The sequence below is a fragment of the Dama dama genome, chromosome 33, assembly GCF_033118175.1.
Source record: "Dama dama isolate Ldn47 chromosome 33, ASM3311817v1, whole genome shotgun sequence".
NCBI lineage: Eukaryota > Metazoa > Chordata > Mammalia > Artiodactyla > Cervidae > Dama > Dama dama.
The window spans coordinates 63794948-63814575 of record NC_083713.1 but is presented as its reverse complement, the minus strand read 5'-3'; the positions used below and the strand labels follow the sequence as shown (position 1 = coordinate 63814575).

General features: G+C 49.8%; 1 protein-coding gene across 1 annotated transcript in view; it reads right to left on the bottom strand.

The window, feature by feature from the left end:
- Window positions 1-31: 31 nt before the first annotated feature.
- TMEM163 (transmembrane protein 163) overlaps window positions 32-19628 on the bottom strand; it is a 263622-nt gene continuing 244025 nt past the window's right edge. The window contains exons 6-8 of the mRNA XM_061135086.1: window positions 10822-10933; window positions 2332-2473; window positions 32-1016 (exon numbers count right to left, since the gene is read on the bottom strand). Coding sequence (XP_060991069.1) covers window positions 956-1016; window positions 2332-2473; window positions 10822-10933 — 315 coding nt within the window. The 3' untranslated portion in view covers window positions 32-955. The remainder of the gene's footprint in view (window positions 1017-2331; window positions 2474-10821; window positions 10934-19628) is intronic.

Genomic DNA, 19628 nt, shown 5'->3' with positions numbered 1-19628 from the left:
AGCAGTGACAACTCTGGCGATCACCTCCCCATGCCATACAAAACAGGAAAAGGTCTTTATTGGTCACTGCTGCCTGGACAAGGAGCAGTGCTGGAGGACAGAATGTTGCATGTGGGGACCGTTTTGTACAGAGTCTACAACTAACGCTACATAAACCGAGAACATCTCATTCCTTACAGAGGAGGAAGCCATCACGAGAAGACTGTGATGTACCATTACCACTTCACACAGCATATAGATCTATGCATCTATGGATAGATTATATAATTTATTACAAATAAACTGTAGTTTCACACCTCTCCAAAAGGGATCCTGTGTTTACACGTATATGTTTGGGCTCTGAACGTACAAGAAAGGATTGGGGCTGAGTTCGATCCATGCAAAGCTCATACATCTATCACTAAGTACTTTAAAAATAGAACGGTCTCCTTTAGAACAAATCCAGTGTTTAGATTGAGGATTAGTAAAACAGTATGAAACGAATGAAATACACGGATAGAAATTAGGAGGTGATCTACACGATGGTTCTGGAAAGGGGTGCGGGACCAAAGGGTACGGTCCTCTCTTAAAATCTGCCAGGAGACCAGAGACTCGGCCCCCGTGGGGCCCCGAGGAGGTGGGCCTGGTGAGTCACCATCCGTGTCAGGCTGGGAGCACCACGGAAGGGCGTGTACCCTCCCCCCACGAACCTGTTTTACAGCAGAAGGTGGACGAGGTCGGTTCCCAGGGAGGGTCCCTGCTCGGTGAGTGCTGCCCTGCGGTGTCGGGCAGGGGGCGGTGGTGGGAGGAGAGCAGGGCAGTCCGACCTGCGGGGTAGACCTCGTTCCCGTGAGCACAAGCTTTCCGAGAGAGAAGCTGATGTTCAGTTAACCATGGGCACCGTCTGCCTGCGTGGAAACGTCTCCTGGTCCTGACAGTCTTCATGCAGCTGCGGGGTGGCTGGCGCGGGCCACCTTCACTCAAACATCTCATAGTGGCGCGTCTGCCTCACCCTGGGCACCATGTCAATGAGGAGTCTGCAAGGAGAAGCGGACCGGTCACCCCAACAAGGACCCTCCACAGCCCTGGGCTTGGGGAACAGATGGGGGCTTTGTTTCTATAAATACAATTCACATACCATAAAATTCCTGTGATTTGATGGTTTTTGGTATACACATAGGTGGTGCAACCATCACCACCTAATTCTAGAACATTTTCATCACCCTCCCCCCCAAAAAAAACTCACTAGCAGTCACTCCCCACCTCACTCCCCACAACAACCACTAATCTACTTTCTCTAAAGATTTGCCTGTTCGAGGTATTGACTATAACTGGAATCATGCACCATCCAGCCTTCTGTTACTGGCTTCTCCCATTGGGTGTGTTTTCAAAGTTCATCCATGTGGCACAAATCAGTATTTCATTCTTCTTCTAGCTGAATAAATCCTCCACTATGTCTCTACCACCTTTTATTTAATCAATGGACATTTGTGTTCTTTAAAACCCGCATATGGGTTGTATGTTGGGCATACGAATTTTTTCTACTTTTTGCCCACTGTGAATAATGTCACTACGATTGTTTGTTAAGTTTTTACATAGATGTGTTTCCATTTCTCTGGATTATGTACAGAGGAGTGGAATTGCTAGGCCAAATAGCAGCTCTGTGTTTAACACTTTGAGAAACTGCTAACTTACCCGTGAAATGGCTAAACAATTTTATATCCCCACCAACAGAATATGGAGTTTTGATTTCCATAACCTCACCAACACTTAACTGTCTCTTTTATTAAAGCCATCCTTGTGGGAGAGAGAAGTGTGTGAACATTTAAAAGCTTGAGAAACTGTTTTCCTTTCAGAGGCTGACTCTAGTCTGGAGGCAGGATACAGAGCCAGGCATGCCTACAGGGCACTTCAGTGAGTGGCCTCGGGCTAGACTAGAACCCAAGGCCTGGATGGGTTTTTCTACGCGCAGCCCTTCTGCACAAAGTCCCTTTTATAAAATGTTTTCTCAATCTGGGGGCTTTAGCCCCCTCTACAACCTCCCCACTGACTGCAGCAGGTGGCAGAGGGGGCTAGTCGGTGAGGATAACACATAGGCCTGCCTGGTGCATCATCACGACCCTCACTATAGAGGAAGGAAGGGGCACAGATCTTCTGGCACCAACAGTTAAAGGGAGGACCACTTACCTCCCTTCTCTCCCAGCCACAAGGATGTGTGACGGCAGCTCGGGACTTTTCCAGTCCCCAACCTCTCCCAGGAGCAGGAGGGTCACAGGGACAGGACGTAGTTATCAGACGTGGGGAATACAGCACCCCTGGCCGCCCAGAGGGCAAAGAGAAAGCAGCACTTACTTGACCCCGTAGGCGAATATGGTGAGGCCGATCAGCACGCCGATGCTGCCGTCCAGGTACCAGACAGCCGAGTTGTGCTTGAACACCTCTGCGCTCAGAAGGATGGAGAAACCCATCACGCCCCCCACGAGGGAGTTAAACCCTGCAAGGGAAGCAGACAGAGGCTGAAGCCAGTGCCCAGCGTGGCCACAAGGAAAAGCCCCCAAATGCCAGGTGTGCCTCTGCATTCCAGAGCGTGCACTGGAAGGAATGTTCCAGAAGCACTTTGCAAGCAGTAGCCACCACCTCAGACACCTACGTGGCTTGCCAAGTCTCCGCTCAGATGTCACCAGAGACCCCTGGATAGTTATCACCCTCGTTATCAGTGTCCATCCCCTGCCAGGCACTCGTGCTCAAGTGATACAGCCTGTGTGTGGCTCCCAACGCCTCCCTCTCACACGCTAGAACGCAGGCCTTGAGAGGGGTGGCGCACCAGGCCTGCTGAACACACGGGACACATGCAATGCTCAGGGACTCATATCTGTCTGATGTCTGCTGGGCAAGTACAGAGTTGGGATCTTCTCAATTCTGTGAAGTCAGATTATCACCCCCATTTTACCAACAATAAAACTTAAGTTGAACAGAATGAGTGAGGTTCAGTAAACTGACCAGGGTTAGATGGATTGAAAGGGGCAAGGCTGGGGTGATACCAGAACCCACATCCCTTCCCAACAGTCTCCCTAAGTCACCTGAGGCTTTTCACTCTCCAGGAAGGACATGCAAAGCCTCGAATTAGCTACAGAAACAGCAATCAAACAAGAACCGGACACAGCACACCTCAATCACCATCTCCTCCCCATATGTCACCTCTGTGGGTCCCTACAACTTGGACGTCGCACTTCCAGTCTACATGTAGGTTTTCCAAGACCACACGAGAGGGAACGGCTTAGAGGGGCTCCCAGGGGCTCACTGTGCTGTGAGCCACAAGGCTCCTTGCCTGCCTCAGTGTAACTGAGACCTAAGAGCAGCCGCAGGCAGGCCCACACTGCCCGGGCAGGCCAGGAATCTCTCCAACAGCAGGCCCTGGTCCATTCTCAGGCAGCTCCGCCTGTGTGAGGGCGCCACGCTTCTGTTGAACTCAAAAGCGGTAACTCCGGGTTCCAGCGGGAGAATTGAGATCAAACAATCTTCAATGCATTCACTGGGGGCTATATACCACTAGGGGGCATTCTAAATGAAGAACAGGGGGAAAGGAGGAAGAGTGTAGGGCAAAGATGACTTGGGCCAAATCCCTTCTCAGGATCCACGGGGTAGACCTCAACAGGCTGCCTCCAACAATGGGACCCAGATGAAGCGAGGCCTGCAAGGTCATCTCTGGTGTCTGCATCACACATGCGTCTCTCCCCTCAGACCTCCATCACCTCCCTGCTCCAGTTCTCAGCTGAGGACTCGGCCTTGCACATCTTAGAGCACATTGGTTCAGATCACAATGCCTCATCCTGCCAACACCAAACGCATCACTCTCCCGTGCCCCCACATCCTCAGCTGCTTCCCCAGTTACCGCTGTTCCTATGTCAGACCAGTGCCTTTGTCTCTGTTCACTGAAGGACTTTGTTCTTGAATTTCTTCTTCCTCTCCTGAATCACTCCCACTGGGATAAACTTCCACCTCCTCCCTTGACTCCATGCCACCCCCAACACAACCCCCATTCACTACCTCCCTTTGCAAAGCTCCCTGAAGAGCTGTCTACCCCAGCATACCTCCCATTCTCTTTACCCTACCCCACCCTTAGATCCCCCCCTCCCCTGAGCCCTCCCTGGTCATGGGTGGCTCAAGGCTGTCACAAGCCATGGCTTCCTCCCCGAGCTCATCTTGCGCCCTCCTGGGAATGCTTCCCTCCAGCCTCACGTGACACTGCCCTCTGCCACTGTCTCTCTTCCCCCTCCAGCTGCTCCTTCTCACTCTCCTTCACTGGATCCTCCTAGTCACCACCATCCGAGTTCCTGGCTTAGTCCCCCGAAGTCCTCCTCCATCAACATTCTCCCCCCAGGTTCTCACCTCCATCCCATAAGCCAGCATCTCCCTAGCTCTCTTTCATCTTGACCTTCCCCCTCAGCTGCAGACAAAGAAGCATCTCAAACTGAACATGTTCAGAACAAAGCATTCTGCCTCCAAACAACTTACCTTTCAGCCACCTTCTGTGTAAACAGCGCCCCCATCCACCTTGCTGCTGAAGCTACAACCCTAGGAGTCCATCCCGGACTTTCCTCACCCACAAATCTAATCTATCCATCAAGTCATTCTTCTCAACTGTTCCCTCCAAGAGTCATGCTCCATCCACCCCCAGCCCAAGCCCCCCTCCTTCCCCCTCCATCCCCTTCCCCTCCTGCCCACATCTCCCTCCTCACAACGATTCCCCTCGCAGCAGCCAGAGTGACCGTCGTAGTAGACAGCAACCAAGACCCTCCAGTAGACAAGCTGCCCACCCTGGAACCTGTGCAGACTCTTCACGGTCAACAAGCCTTGCCGTGTGTGACCAGGCCCTCCCGCCTTGTCCACATCAGGTCCCCCGACCTCCTCACCCCTGTGCTCCGGCCACACTGTACTTGACCACCACCCTCATGGACTCCTCTTCCTGGGGTCTCCCAGGCCACCGCCTCCCCAGCCTGAACTCAGCCCTGACACACCCTCCTACCTTCTTGTCCTTGCCCCTCCTTCACTGTTTTCCAGGGCTCTTCATCCCATGGTGGGTTTTTTTTTTTTTTTTTTACCGTTTTTCTTTTTACAAACATCCGTCTCTTTCCCACCAGAAACGGAGCTTATGGATAGGAGTTTTGTCTCTCTCCTGCTGTATTCTGAGTCCAGAATGGAGGCTGCCACTGCTCAGGGCCTCGACTGACTGCTGAATCATACTGACCTCACAGATGGACAGAAGGACCTCAGTCTTGCTAAGAGGATGCCTACTCACCGGGCAGAGCTATCCCAAGAGAGATGCCTCCACGGCCCGGGCCCTGGGGTCTCTCTACCGAGGCAGAGCTTGCGGCTAGAGCTCCGGGGGGACAACCACTGGGAGGCAGAGGGCTTACTCCTGGACTTCAGGGTGTGGTTGGGGGCTGCATGGCGACAACCTCCCCACTCCACAAGGTTCACGCCTGGTGGACCTGTCCAACCCAGACCACCTCAAAGCAGGCGACAAGGATGAGGAAAGGCGAACCCCTCCACATTCCCCCAACTGGGGCCACATGCTCCGGAGGCCAGTCCAGGGAACTGTGTGGAGGAGTCCGGGACCTGCTGGGCGCCTGCGGCTGGTGAGGGCTGTTCCAGGCGGGCCTCTCCTGCCCCGCTGTGTGTACCCGGGGATCTCTGCCCACCGCCCCATCGTGAGCCTCCCACCCCTCGCCCACTGAGGCCTCCTTGGTAGATAGCCAGTCTGACAAGGAGCTTCTGCTGGGTGTCCTAGGGGGAGCGGGAGGGCAGGGCTGGCGTGAGCTTCATCCGAGATGTGTCCCACCACACCGAGTCCCGAGGCCAGATCTCTCAGCCTTCCACCTCCCCGCCGCGGAGGCCAGGGGCAGGTGACTCCCTGGGTGCCCCTTCTCAGGGTGCCCGGGGCGAGGCTGCAGCCCAGGCCCCTGTGCTGTGAGTTTCTGGGGCTCCTCCAGGCTCATTCACCTCCAGATAATGAGGAAGTGGACTCTGCTTCCCTTCTGTCTATGTTCTCCACGCAGCTCATGGACCTGATGCCCCTCCAGCCTTCTGTCACCTCATGGGAAGCTGGGTGCCAGCCGAGTCTTTCCCAGCTCCTAGCATGTGGGGCACCTGGAACTTCCTCCCTCTCTGACCCACCCCTGGTTTCGGCCTCTGCACATCACACCCTCCATTCTGCCTCCAGTCTCCCCAAATGGGGGGCAGCAGGTTCACTCTGAGAACGGCAAGGTCATCTTTCCCTCCTGTCTTCTGACACATCGAGAGCATCACAGTGTTTCCCCTCTCCCATCAGAAGAGGCTGGCATTCACCCTCTTGCCTCTGGCTGTCCCTTGAATCCTCTTATTCTTTTTATTAATAACAAATGGAATCAGACTCTAGATGGCGCTAGTGGTAAAGAACCCACCTGCCAATGTAGGAAGTGCTGGAGACAAGTTAGATCCCTGGGTCAGGAAGATCCCCTGGGGAAGGGCATGCAACCCGCTCCAATATTCTTGCCTGGAGAATTCCACAGACAAAGGAGGCTGGGGGGCTACGGTCCATAGGGTCACAAAGAGTCAGACACGACTGAAGCGACTTAACCACACAAGCATGCACGGAATCAGACCAGTCCCCTTTTCAAAAAGTCTCTGGAGCCCACATCTTCTCACAGAGGGCCACACAGAGCATCCATAGAAGCCATTACTCTGTCCAGGGGCTACCTGGGCTGGCGTTTACCTCTCAAGCATCCTCAAAGTTGGGGAAGTTCTTTTTTGAGGGGTGGCCAGGGAAAGGCAGAGACAGGAAGGAGATGGCCGCTGCCCCCGGCAGACTAGAATCCTACACCCCTCTTTCTCCACCCTCATCATGGGCACAGTGGCCCCGGAGCCTTCAGCGAGCCCACTGGAGTTCAGTGTAGAGAGTGAGGTTCCCCCAGACGGCCACTAGATGTCCACTCGCTCCACCAAATCACCGGGCTCAGCCAGCCCAGGACAGTGGGGGGACCCACCTGCCCCTACAGTTGATGGAACTTTTCACCTCGTTCACCCATCCTCTCCAGGAGCATCTGACCTTCTCCACCCACCTTTAGTTATGGCTTATTTCAGCTGCACCTCTTCTGAGCCTGGCGGAAACATTGGAACCAGCACACCCGGACCAGGGGACAATTCTGTATCTGCCCTTCCACATCCTCCAGGATTCTAGAGCCTCCCCAGCTACAGCCATTCCCCATGAAGGACCCTAAGCTCACAGCCCCACCCCGCAGACCTCCCAGCTTACCAAACCGGCCCACAGGGCCCCATCAGTCCCTCACCTCCGGGGCCCCACCCCCACCTCCCATGCCCATAAGCTCATTCCTATGTCCCCTGTCAAAAGGCTACGGTGGGATGATTTGAGAGAATATCACTGAAACATGTATATTATCATATGTGAAACAGATCGCCAGTCCAGGTTCGATGCCTGAGACAAGTGCTCGGGGCTGGTGCACTGGGATGACCCTGAGGGGTGGGATGGGGAGGGAGGCGGGAGGGGGGTTCAAGATGGGGAACACATGTACACCCATGGCTGATTCATGTCAATGTATGGCAAAACCCACTACAATATTGTAAAGTAATTAGCCTCCAATTAAAATACATTAATTAAAAAAAATAAACAGAGCAGCTGCAAAAAGTAACTGCTGTCATCACCTCGGAACACATAAGAACGTCTGAGGCCATCTTGATTAGGGGCTTTAACGGTCTGGCTTTAATGACTAGATAAGCATCTATATAATTAAGCACATATTGATTTTATGCAGAAAATTCTGATTCAAAGTTGTTCGTGTACTTGAAAACCACCACAGGCTCTGAGTAGAGTCAGCCCCGGCCCCTGAACTCAGAGAGGTTTCCAGCTGTCCTGTGGGCAGCCCTGGAGCCCCTCGGCGGTTCAGAACTCCCCCCAGGGACCTTGCCACAATCTTCCTCCGTCTGATCTGTAGGATTAACTTCCTGAACAAAATCATTTTGTCTTAAATAATACAAAGCCAGCTTCAGCCTAGTCCTGATAGCCATGATCGCACGCTATCACATCACTAAATATCCAGAGCAAGAAAACCCAATTAGACACGATTTCCTGCACAGCATGGGGAAGTCTGGACTCCACCTGCACCCTGCTCCCTCCCTTCCCCTGAAGATATGCTTCCTGACTGTAAGGACAGGACCCAGGGACACCGGATCTGGTGGAGTCAGCCTGGCCCAGTGCACACACGGCCCCACCCATTTCACACACAACTCCAGCTTAGGAACCAGCCGCCTCACCAGGTGACAGGTGAGGCCTGCCTGGCCTCTCGGCACCAGAAGCAATTTGCTGGACTTGCTTCCTTCTTGGAGAGAAAGCACTTGGCCTGCTCCCCTGCCCTGGGCCAAGCCAACATGAATAGCAGGCCGGGATCCTGAACCCTAGCCTGCTGCCTACCTCCCCAAGTGAGGACATAATTACAGATGGTTCTGCTAATCAATGAATGAGGAAAATCAGGATCCCAGACAATGCAATTAGCAGGAGGCTGTAATTACTGCTGCATATTTTACTGATACTCCCACTAAGTGAGGGATTGCAGAGTGTGCCAAACCTCCCCCCCACCCCCAGGCAACGAGGCTCATGGGCGGGCTTGGGGGTGAGGGTGCTGCCTCCACTCTTTGCAACAGCCTTGCTCTGTCTCTCCTCAACCTCCACGGCCTGTTTGTCCCTCAGCTCTGCCCATTTTATAAACATCACCGACATTTCCTCAATTCCCCCACATCCCACCCCTCTGCCCTCACCACTGAGGCCACCACCCCTGGGCTCCCCAGAGACCTCTCCCTCCTGGAAGTTTCTCTGCTCTGTTCTCCACCTTGATGGCCAGAAGGATCATTTAAAAACATCCACCATGTCACCACCTCATCTGTTTAAATATTTAACAAAACATCCAAAATCCCGCGCTTGACCTAGCATACCGAATGGTCCACCCTTGCCCACATGGCAGGGACCCTCACCCTGTGACCCTTTCTCACAACAGCACCCCCCACCCCCTACCGGGGCCAAAGGCTCCCTCCCACCTCGGTTCCCTCTGCCTGAGGAGTGCCTGTCTCCGCTTTACCTGTTTGTGGGACAATTTTCCCTTAAACTATTCACTCCTCCTTGTAATGACCCCTTTCTGAGGGTTCAGGAGGCAGATGGGAAGACCACTTACGTGTTTGGATGGTTTTGTAGGTGAAAATTATGGATCCAGAGTCACTTCATTAGAAAACACAAACTTATCATCAGGGGCTTCTCTCAAAATATTAAGGAAGGCCGCCTATCATGGGAGAGGTCCCACTATTCTGAGAAGAAGGGGGTCAAACCTCAGGGCCATGGGTGGGAAGGGGACAGGGCTTCCTGCCTGGCAGCTGGGGGAGCATGGTCTGACTGCTGGGGCTTCCGGTCCAGCATCTCAGCTGTGGTCAACTGAACAGAGAAAGTGCTGGTTCTCTATCAGCACAGACTCTGTGACTTAAGGGTGTAACGTACGACAGACTTACAGGAATAATGCAGGGCTTCCCAGGTGATACTAGTGGTAAAGAACCCGCCTGCCAATGCAGGAGACATAAGAGACATGGGTTCAATCCCTGGGTAGCGAAGATCCCTTGGAGGAGGAAATGGCAACCCACTCCAGTATTCTTACCTGGACAATTCCATGGATAGAGGAGACTGGCAGGCTACAGCCCACAGGGTCGCAAAAAGCTGGACACGACAGGAGTGACTTAGCATGTACACTTTGTTGACCAGTGAAGTCTCCCCCCAGGCCCACCTTCCCGTTCCTCATGTTTAAGGAAAAGCAGCCACCCATAGGCTTTTGCACCCACATATTTCACATAGAAGAGAACTCTGAGAGTCTGAGGAGCTGGGAGTGGTTCTTTAAAAAGAAATCATGGCAATTCCCTGGAGGTCTATGGTTAGGATTCAACACTCTCACTGCCAGGGACCTGGGTTCAGTTGCTGGTCAGGGAACTAAGATGCCACAAGCCTCGTGGTGTGGCCGAGGCGGGGAACAAAAAATCCTACGATCTCTGCTCTACTTTATGCAGGCACATCCACCAGCCCACCAGCTAGGACCCTGTGACCTTCCACCCCAGGGCACAGGGGCGCACGTCTCTGCTCCCGACCCTCAGAAACTTCACACGCTCCGGGATAAAGAGAAAGAAAACAGCCGGGAGGTTGTGTTCATCACGTTTCTAGTTTACACAACCAGCACTAGTTGGCAAAAACTGAAAAGTGCTTTTCCTACTTTCACACACCCTCCTCCGTCAGCCCCAAGGCCACACAGGAGGCTCCTCCTGACCCACAGGACACAGAGGGACACGTCGACCTGGTTCCGGTCATGAGCAGAGTACACGTGGCTCGTTTTCCCAGTGAAGTCCTAGTCACTGCAACCTGAATTCCCAGGTAAGGGGGAAATGGGTGTGGAGCACGCACCAGACCGTCATAGGATCCAGGGAAGATGCTTACTTTTTATTTGGAGTGATACACAACCAACACAAGACTCTAGGAAGCCCTTTGTGCTCTATGATTAGGGGGGACGCCCTGAGTTACCCTGTTAGGAGGTCCGGGTGGAGGTGCTTTAGGATGAGCATCTTCAATTCCCAGACACAGAACATCTGCCCTGATAGGGAACCCTGAGAATCATGACACAGCCTGGGGAAGCGAGGACAGCGGGGAACAGATTGCAGGCTGTTGCACGCTTCTGCAAGACGAGCAGCTGAAAGTGACCCACACAGCACCTTCCCTCACCGTGAGCTCAGCCCCCAGAGGCCAGGCACACGGGCCTTACTCACCGTCTGTTATGAGCGCTCTGCTGGTCAGAACCTTCCCCAGCATGAACTTCAGCACAGCCAGGATGCTGCACAGGATCCCACTTAAAATGGAGACGCTGAACAGGAAGTCATCCTAGAAGAGGAAGTTCCAGATTTCAGTGGTTCAGCTCATGCGAGAGCAGATCATTGGCACACCACTGGCCTTCGCTCCCAGAATTAACGGTAGAGTACGCTGCCACTCCACCTTCCCTGGTGGCTCAGCAGTAAGGAGTCTGCTCACCAATGCAGGAGACGTGGGTTTGATCCCTGGGTGGGGAAGATCCCCTGGAGGAAGGCATGGCGACTCACTCCAGTATCCTTGCCTGGGAAACCCCGTGGACAGAGGAGCCTGGTGGGCTGCAGTCCACGGGGCGGCAGAGTCACTTAGTGACTGATGCTGCCACCAGGTGGGAGTATATCGCTTGCTTTTATATCTCAGTTACCTGTGTCACTGGAAACTGGAAAGGATGATCAGAAACACATAACCCAGATTTATATTTCTTTAGAAACCTCAGAAACCCATTACAGATTCTTTTCCTGTAGGAGATTTCCCTTCCCACTATTCTGCCAAAATGGTTGGCAATCATTGATCAATAACAGAGTTGGTCAAAGTGCTAACAACAGTAACTTCTATGTAGAGTTTTCCAAGGATAAGTCAAAAAGCAGCTGATTGAAAAGTTGGGAACATGTAAGTAGACCACCGGCTTGAGAACAGGGCCAACTGAACTTGCCACAGGGTCAATTATGACTGATCAATATGGCTACTCCTAGCCATATTCGTTCCTTAACTTCATACAAGCAGCTGGAAGTTCAAATATAGCCTTCAAGGTGGGACAAGGCATCTAAAAATATAGCTTGCTATTGATGTTATCTTAGCACTTCCTCTAAGTTGTTAGCTCACCTTTGGAAGCAAGAGAGTGAATCACATGCAAAAGCAAGTAGCACTGTATCTGCTGCCTGACAGCAGGGCCCATGGAAACTCTCAGCTTAGGGCTCCCAGGCATCACTCCCATGAGACACAGGCTCCAGATCCCCCAATATGAAAATGCCACTGCCAGCAGAAATCTGATAAAGCATCATATGTACTTGAAGAATGGGTTTCCTAAGTGGAGCAGTGGTAAGGAATCTGCCTGCCACTGCAGGAGAAACAAGAGATGCAAGTTCAATCCCTGGGACAAGAAGATCCCTGGAGAAGGAAATAGCAACCCAATCCAGTATTCTTGCCTGGAAAATCCCATGGACAGAGGAGTCTGGTGAGCTATAGTTCATGAGATCACAAAGAGGTGGACACGACTGAGCATGCACACACACATACTCAAAGAACAGAATTCCTTAAGCATTTTATTATTCAAATAACCAAGTAACAGAAAGCTAGGAAGACAGCCTGCTTCCCCAGGTTCAAACCTGAGTAAACTGATTTGAAAACTCACCTCGCTGGAAACAGGGTATCTGCAAAGCACCTCCTCCACAACACTGACCAGTGGTGGTTGGCTTTAACTTCTGTCCACAAATCCTTCACTGCGCCCCACCCCCAAAGGCACAGCCTAATCCCCTGGTCCTTTGCATGTCAGACTCCTGACTCAAATCTAACAGAATACAGAAAAGAGGAAAAACAAGTTTGGCCAGAAAGTTCATTTGGGTTTTCCCATAACATTTTAAAGAGAAACCCAAACGAACTTCTTGGCCAACCCAAGCATAACTTTATAGGGTAGAAACCAGGCGAGTGAGCAAGGTGAGCATGTGGAACACAATTGATACTGCTACTACGTGCCTCCGGATAGGATGGGACGTGAGCAGGACACCTCTGGGTGTCCTACCCCAAATCCATAACCTCAGCTGAATTGTGAAAAAACATAAACAGTATTGAGGACGGTCTATAAAACACCTGAGTACTACTTTTCATATAAGTCAAGATCATGAAACACAAGGAACCTCTGAGATACTGTCCCAGGTTGGAGGCAAAGGAGATGTGAGGATAAAATGCCACAGAAACAGCAAAGGTCATCAGCAGGAAATCTGGGGAAGTCAGTGCAGAGGCTGGAGTTCTGTTAACAGTGTTGTCATCTCAGTGTTCTACCCAGGTGGCTCAGTGGTAAAGCACACACCTGCCAATGGAGGAGATGGGAGTCAGATCCCTGGTTTGGGAAGATCCCCTGGAGAAGTAAATGGCAACCCCACTCCAGTATTCTTGCCTGGGAAATCCCATGGACAGAGGAACCTGGCGGGCTACAGTCCATGGGGTCGCAAAGAGCTGGACATGACTCAGGGACTGAACATCATCATCATCATCTTGTAGTGTGAGTAAAGGCACCTTGGTTATCTGCATGAGATGTTAATATTAAGGGAGGCTGGAGGAAGGGCCTATGGGACCTCTCTGTAATGTCTTTGTAAGTGAAGTGAAAGTCGCTCAGTTGTGTCCAACACTTTGTGACCCCATGGACTATACAGTCCATGAAATTCTGCAGGCCAGAATACTGGAGTGGGTAGCCTATCACTTCTCCAACTGATCTTCCCAACCCAGGAATTGAACCAGCATCTCCTTCACTGCAGGTGGATTTTTTACCAACTGAGCTATCAGGGAAACCCTGTCTTTGTAACTGATGCATAAATCTAAAACTATCCCAAAGTTTGCAGTTTTTTAGAAGAGTCACCATATTAAAGTTTCAGTTCCTCAAAAGATCAGTAAGGACTATGTCAAACCTGGCCTCTTGGCAGATCCCAAGTCCCTGCTGTGCATGAGGTTACATAACAGGGGGTTAGGGGTGGTGTTGGGGAAGGCCCGCCCCCCCACTCCCCAAATCAAAGCTTTCTTCATGTGGGAACTCAGTCTAATTAAGCAAGATGGTAGCAATAACTAGAACCAGACATGGAACAGTGGACTAGTTCAAAATTGGGAAAGGAGTACATCAAAGCTGTATAATGTCATCCTGTTTAACTTCCATGCAGAGTGCATCATGGGAAATGCCTGGCTGGATGAAGCTCAAGCTGGAATCAAGACTGCTGGGAGAAATATCAATAACCACTCTAATGGCAGAAAGTGAAGAGAAACTAAAGAGCCTTCTGATGAAAGGAGAGAGTGAAAAAGCTGACTTAATATCCAACTTTCAATAAACGAAGATCGTGGCATCCAGTCCCATCACTTCTTAGCAAATAGATGGGGAAACAATGACAAACTTTATTTTCTTGGGCTCCAAAATCACTGCAGACCCAGAGTGCAGCCATGAAATTAAAAGACACTTGCTCCTTGGAAGAAAAGCTATGACAAGCCTCGACAGTGTATTAAAAAGCAGAGACATCACTTTGCCAACAAAGCGTATAGGGTCAAAGGTATGATTTTTCCAATAGTCATGTACAGATGTGAGAGTTGGACCATAAAGAAGGTTGAGCACCAAAGAACTGATGCTTTTGAACTGTGTTGCTGGAGAAGACTCTTGAGAGTCCTTTGGACAGCAAGGAAATCAACCCAATCAATCCTAAAGGAAATTGACCCTGAATATTCATTGGAAGGACTGATGCTGAAGCTGAAGTTCCAATATTTTGGCTATCTGACGTGAAGAACTGACTCATTTGCTCCTATACAGGAAACAGGGAACTCATTACCTAGAGAAAGTCACACACAGGGCAATGTAAAGAAGCATAAGAGAAACTGTGGCTGGTGTCCGTGGTGACTTAGCAAGGGTGAAGGAGTGCTCAGGACCCACCGTGTTTACCTTGGAGAAGATTTCCATGGACTGGAATACTGGAGGAACCGGGCAGGGGGTTCCTGATGTACTAGAGTAGAAGCATCGCATGATAATTAACGGCACCCAAGCAGAAGGCTCACTTAATAGCTGTGTGACTCTGGGCAAGTCACCGAACCTCCCTCCCTCTAAGCATCTGTAAAATGCAAAAGAACCCCAAAAACAAAGAACGACCTACCACCCCTGGTGGATGTGTAGTGTGTCCACAAGGATCCGCTGGAGCTACGTTTCCCAGAATCCCCTTGCTAGGTGTTTCCAAGCCACACTCGGCCAGCAGAGACATCTGCGGGAGGTCTGGAAAGTGGAGGTGATGCAGCAGTCTCTTGTCCCTGAAGACAGCTGCGGGGCACAGTGGATCTAGCTGATCCACTGGCTCCCCTTAGTGGAGGGGGAAGGGCCACACCAGGCCCTCAGCTCTGCCAGCTCCCCTGGCTCCCCTCCTCCAGCCTCTCTGAGTCCTGGGCCAGGCGCTCAGTGTGGGGTTTCATGCCAAAAGCTTCTTCTGCAGATCAGATCACCCATGTCCCTGAGTCTGAGACCCTGAGACTCAGATGCAGCTCCTCCAGGGTCTCTGGCAGCCCTGCTCTGCTTCCCTCTTGTTGGGGAGAAGCCCAGACCCTGAAGCAGGAGCCCCCACCATTCTGTACACCCCATCCTGTAATAAAGCCCCATCCTGACTGGTTAAGAGTGGTTCTGCTTCCCCGCTGAAGCCTCACATACTACCTCATAAGGATATTCTGAAGTGCTCCAACAGGGCCTGGCGCAGAATAACTGATATATTTAAAAGCACAGAAGCCAATGTGCCAAACTCAGGGTTTTCCTGTCTGTGGATTATTCCCACCAACCAGTCTGCTCCCAGGATCAGCTCTGAAAGAACATCTGCCTTCCTCAACTATGGGAAAGACAGACACTGGGGCCACCTCAAAGCTTCATTGAGAGCTACAAGGCTTTGCCCACCGTTGCTGCACTGATCTGCTTCAGACAAAATAAACCCTGTGGCCGGTCTCACAGAGGACCGGACTGGCACAGATCTGCCAACGCCCTCACCCCAAACCAGCTTTCAACATCCTAGAAGCTTGCTGGCATTCTCCCAGCCAAAGCCTACTTGGGTCTTCTCTCTTCCCCCAGCCTCCATATCTATGGTTAACAAGAGCATAATGTCACAGAGAAGTAGTCATGAGCCTGCTCAAGACATCAGTCCCTCCTTATAGACCTTTGTGTCCTCTGCAAATGCATCATGTGGAAGCCCTAATCTTCACTGTGATAGCATTTAGAGATGGAGATGAGGGAGGTGATTAGAAATAGATCAGATAAAGAGGATGGGGCCCTCATGGTGGTATTAGTGTCCTTATAACAAGAAGAAAAGATCTCTCTCTCTCTCTCTCATCTTCTCCACCTACACACATTGAAGAAAGGCCAGCTGAGGTAACAGTGAAAAGGCAACTATTTGGGATCCAAGGAGCAATCCCTTACCAGATACTGATCCTGCTGGCAACTTGATCTCAGAGTTCCAGTCTCCAGAAGCATGAGAAATAAATTCCATAAGAAATAAAAGCCACCAAGTCCATAGCATTTTGTTATGTCATCCTGAGTTAAGATGGTTCTGAGTGTCACCTTCCTGAGAATCGGGAAGCCAGAGGCGACGTGACATGTTACATAAGGTAAACGCTACATAAGGAAGAGAAATCGCAAACCCAAGTAGGTATGCACCACCGATGGCTTCTCTCCAAGTGCAGCCGCACCTGTCATGTACCACTTAATCCTCACCGCCCAGTCAAGCAGCATCTGAAAGGTAGAGAGACAGATGCACAGCAGTGAAATGACCTGCCCAAGGTCACTCAGCTGGAAGCAGGACCTGGATTTGTTCCCAGCTGTAAACCTTACCAGGATGCCTCAACCATGGCCGCCTAAGCATCTCTCACATTACTGACTGTGGACCCTGTACAAACAGGGGGACAGGCATTTCCTCATTAGGTATTCTGTTTCCAGTGTTAGCAGTGCTGGGTCACTGTGGTTTCTCACAGTTGGATCATTACTAAATGGATAGAAATAAGTGAAAAAAGGTTCCAGACAACTAGCCACCCACTCAGAAGCAGAGGATAAGTGTATATTAAAGGTAAATGCGACATAAGTCATGTTCATTCTGACAAGTTTCTTTATGACCTTGTAGTGGTGAAGGGCTTTATAACCATCTGAAAGCCATAAAAATTGATATATTTGACTACATGGAAAATTAAAACATATGCAGAAGATAAATTATACATACTTGGAAAAATGTTATCACAAAGGGTTAGTCTCCCTAATCTAGAAATCCAAAAGAAGACCAAAAAACTAATAGAAAATGGGCAAAGACACACACAAAAATTAAGCAAATGTTAAACATATGAAAGATGCTTAAATACACTCATGAAAGAAACAAAAACAAGAATTACACCAAGATACCATTTTCCCTCTAACCAAAAGGATTAAAAACTTCTACTCCTTGAAAGACACTATTAAAATAATGAAGGAAAGCCACAGATTGGGGAAAAATTTGCAAACACATGTGTTAAAGGACTTGAGCATGCACAACTGAATAAGAAGAAAATAGACGACTCAATTTTTTTTTAATGAGTAAAAGCTTTGAACAAACACTTCACAAAGAAGATACATGACTAGCAAATAAGCAGATGAAAAGACAGCCAAAGTCATTAGTCAACAGGGAAATGTAAATCAGGACCACTATGAGATACTGCTACATACTTATTAGAATTAGTAAAACTAGAGAAAGAATATCAATTGTGGTGAGTATTTGGAACAACAGGAACTCTCCTGGACTGTGCGTAGGAATATAAAATGGTATAGCCACTTTGAAAAAGAGCTTGGCCAGTCCTTATAAAGTTAAATATAGACTTACCATATATTAATATTAGTCACTCAGTCATATCTGACTCTTTGCGACACAATGGACTATAGCTCGCCAGGCTCCTCTGTCCATGAATTCTCTAGGCAAGAATACTGGAGTGGGTTGCCATTTCCTTCCCTAGGGGATTGTCCAGACAGGAGATTGAACCCAGGTCTCCCACACTGCAGGCAGTTTCTTTACCGTCTGAGCCACCAGAGAAGCCCATAGGACTCAACAATTCTGCTCATTGGTATTTATCCAAGAGAAAAAAAAACCTAAGTCCACACAAAAATCTGCACACCACTGTTCTTAGCTACCATGTTCACAGCATCCAAAAACTGGAAACAGCTTAAATGTCCAACAAGTGATGGATAAATGAACTGTGGATAAATGGATATCTACTAGATGGATAAAATGCCAGGCAGTTGAATACTACTCAGCAATGAAAAAGGACTAGTGGTGTATTCAGTCAGAACACAGCTGGACTTGACAAGCAAATGTTGCATGAAAGAAATCAGACAGGAGAGAGTCAACAGTTCATGATTTATTTCTACTACATTCTAGAAAAGGAAAACCATGCTGACAGCTAGCAGATCAGTAGTTGGGAAGAGGAAGTAATTGTTCACCACAAAAGTACATGATGGCACTTATTGAAGTGACAAAAATATTTTCTACCTTCATTATGACAGTAGTTCTGTAATTTAACCATCTACCAAAACCCATCAAAATATATGAGTGGAATTTTACTGTATGCACATTACATCTTAATACAACTGATTTTTTTTTTCAAAAAGCAAAAGCAATTTATCTCAGGGATCCCAAGGTGATGATTACTAGTATTTATGCAATTCAGCATATGCACATTATTATAAAGGACATAATGTTTGTTGTCATACTGTGAGGCAGAGGACAGAGATCTAATCTAATCTAATAAAGATTAGATCAGAGGCTTGAGAGGTCAGTGGTGGAATATGTACCCAGATGGACTGACTTTGGGTCTCATGAATTTCCTCCATTAATGTGTTTCCACCATCTTGGTAAGTAAACTTCCTTTTATAGACTCATCTCCAGTGTTTCCTCCTCCATTAAGCATTTCTTGACAATGTTTCCACTCCATGAGCCCTTGGAACCATGTTCTTCCTTCACTGTCCCCCTCTCCTGTGAGCTGAGTGGAGAGGTCCTTTCTCATCCACCCCAGGAGCTATACCCATTGCAATAAAAAAAAAATAAAAATCTGTGTTGTGAACTACTATGCTGTGGAGAGAGACACTAAAATCATAATCAACAAAGCCTTTTACAAGCAGTTTTACTGTAAGTTGCAGAAACGTTTATCCACATAGCTATCTGTTACCTTGACCCTCCGTGGAAGTAAGGAGCATAAGCTTAAAAATCTAAGTGGTAACTTTCTGCCTGGATTGGTGGGGGTGGGGAGAGGAGAGGGTTAAGCTGGCTGGTTTCCTCATGATCAAATGGGATGCTGGAATGTACCTCGGAGTGGGAAGAAATACCAACCCCAGCTCCTGAGCACCAACTGTGACCCTGGACTGTTGGACAGAGGACATCGGCGAGGGCAAGCCTGAAATTCTGCGACATCAGAAGAATCCTGGTTTGACAGACACTCACGGCCTCACTCACACTCGAAGATGCCAGACACGAGCTGGGTCTGAACACCCCCCGCTGCTGCCTGCAGCCAGGGATGTGGGGCATGAGGACTTGACTCTGGCTGCCCCCCCAGGCCCGCCCCACCACCCCATGCCTACCCCAGACCTGCGAGTGCCTCCTGCCTGTCTGAGCAATCACCCATGACTCCCAACCCAAACTTCAGACCAGCTTAGGAGAAGACACCCCCTCAGCCTATTCTTCACAAGGGCTCTACCTTCCAGAGGGCATGTGATAAAGGAAATGGTCAGTCCATCTGAGGGGCCCGTCTTTTCTAAGAGCCAGTAATGCCTTTACTCTGTAATGTTCTAACTTTGTTGATCCCCAAGTGTGAGAAGAACCATCTCTACTCAGTGGGATGAATCATTTAGAGAGGAATTCCAGAAACCTGATAGACCCCTGCAGTATGAAAAACTCTTCATCCCAAACTCTGATTTACGCCAAGACTAATCCTGTCTCAGCCAAGAGATCAGGCCGTAGAGATCATGCTCCTTCCCCAGCACCCC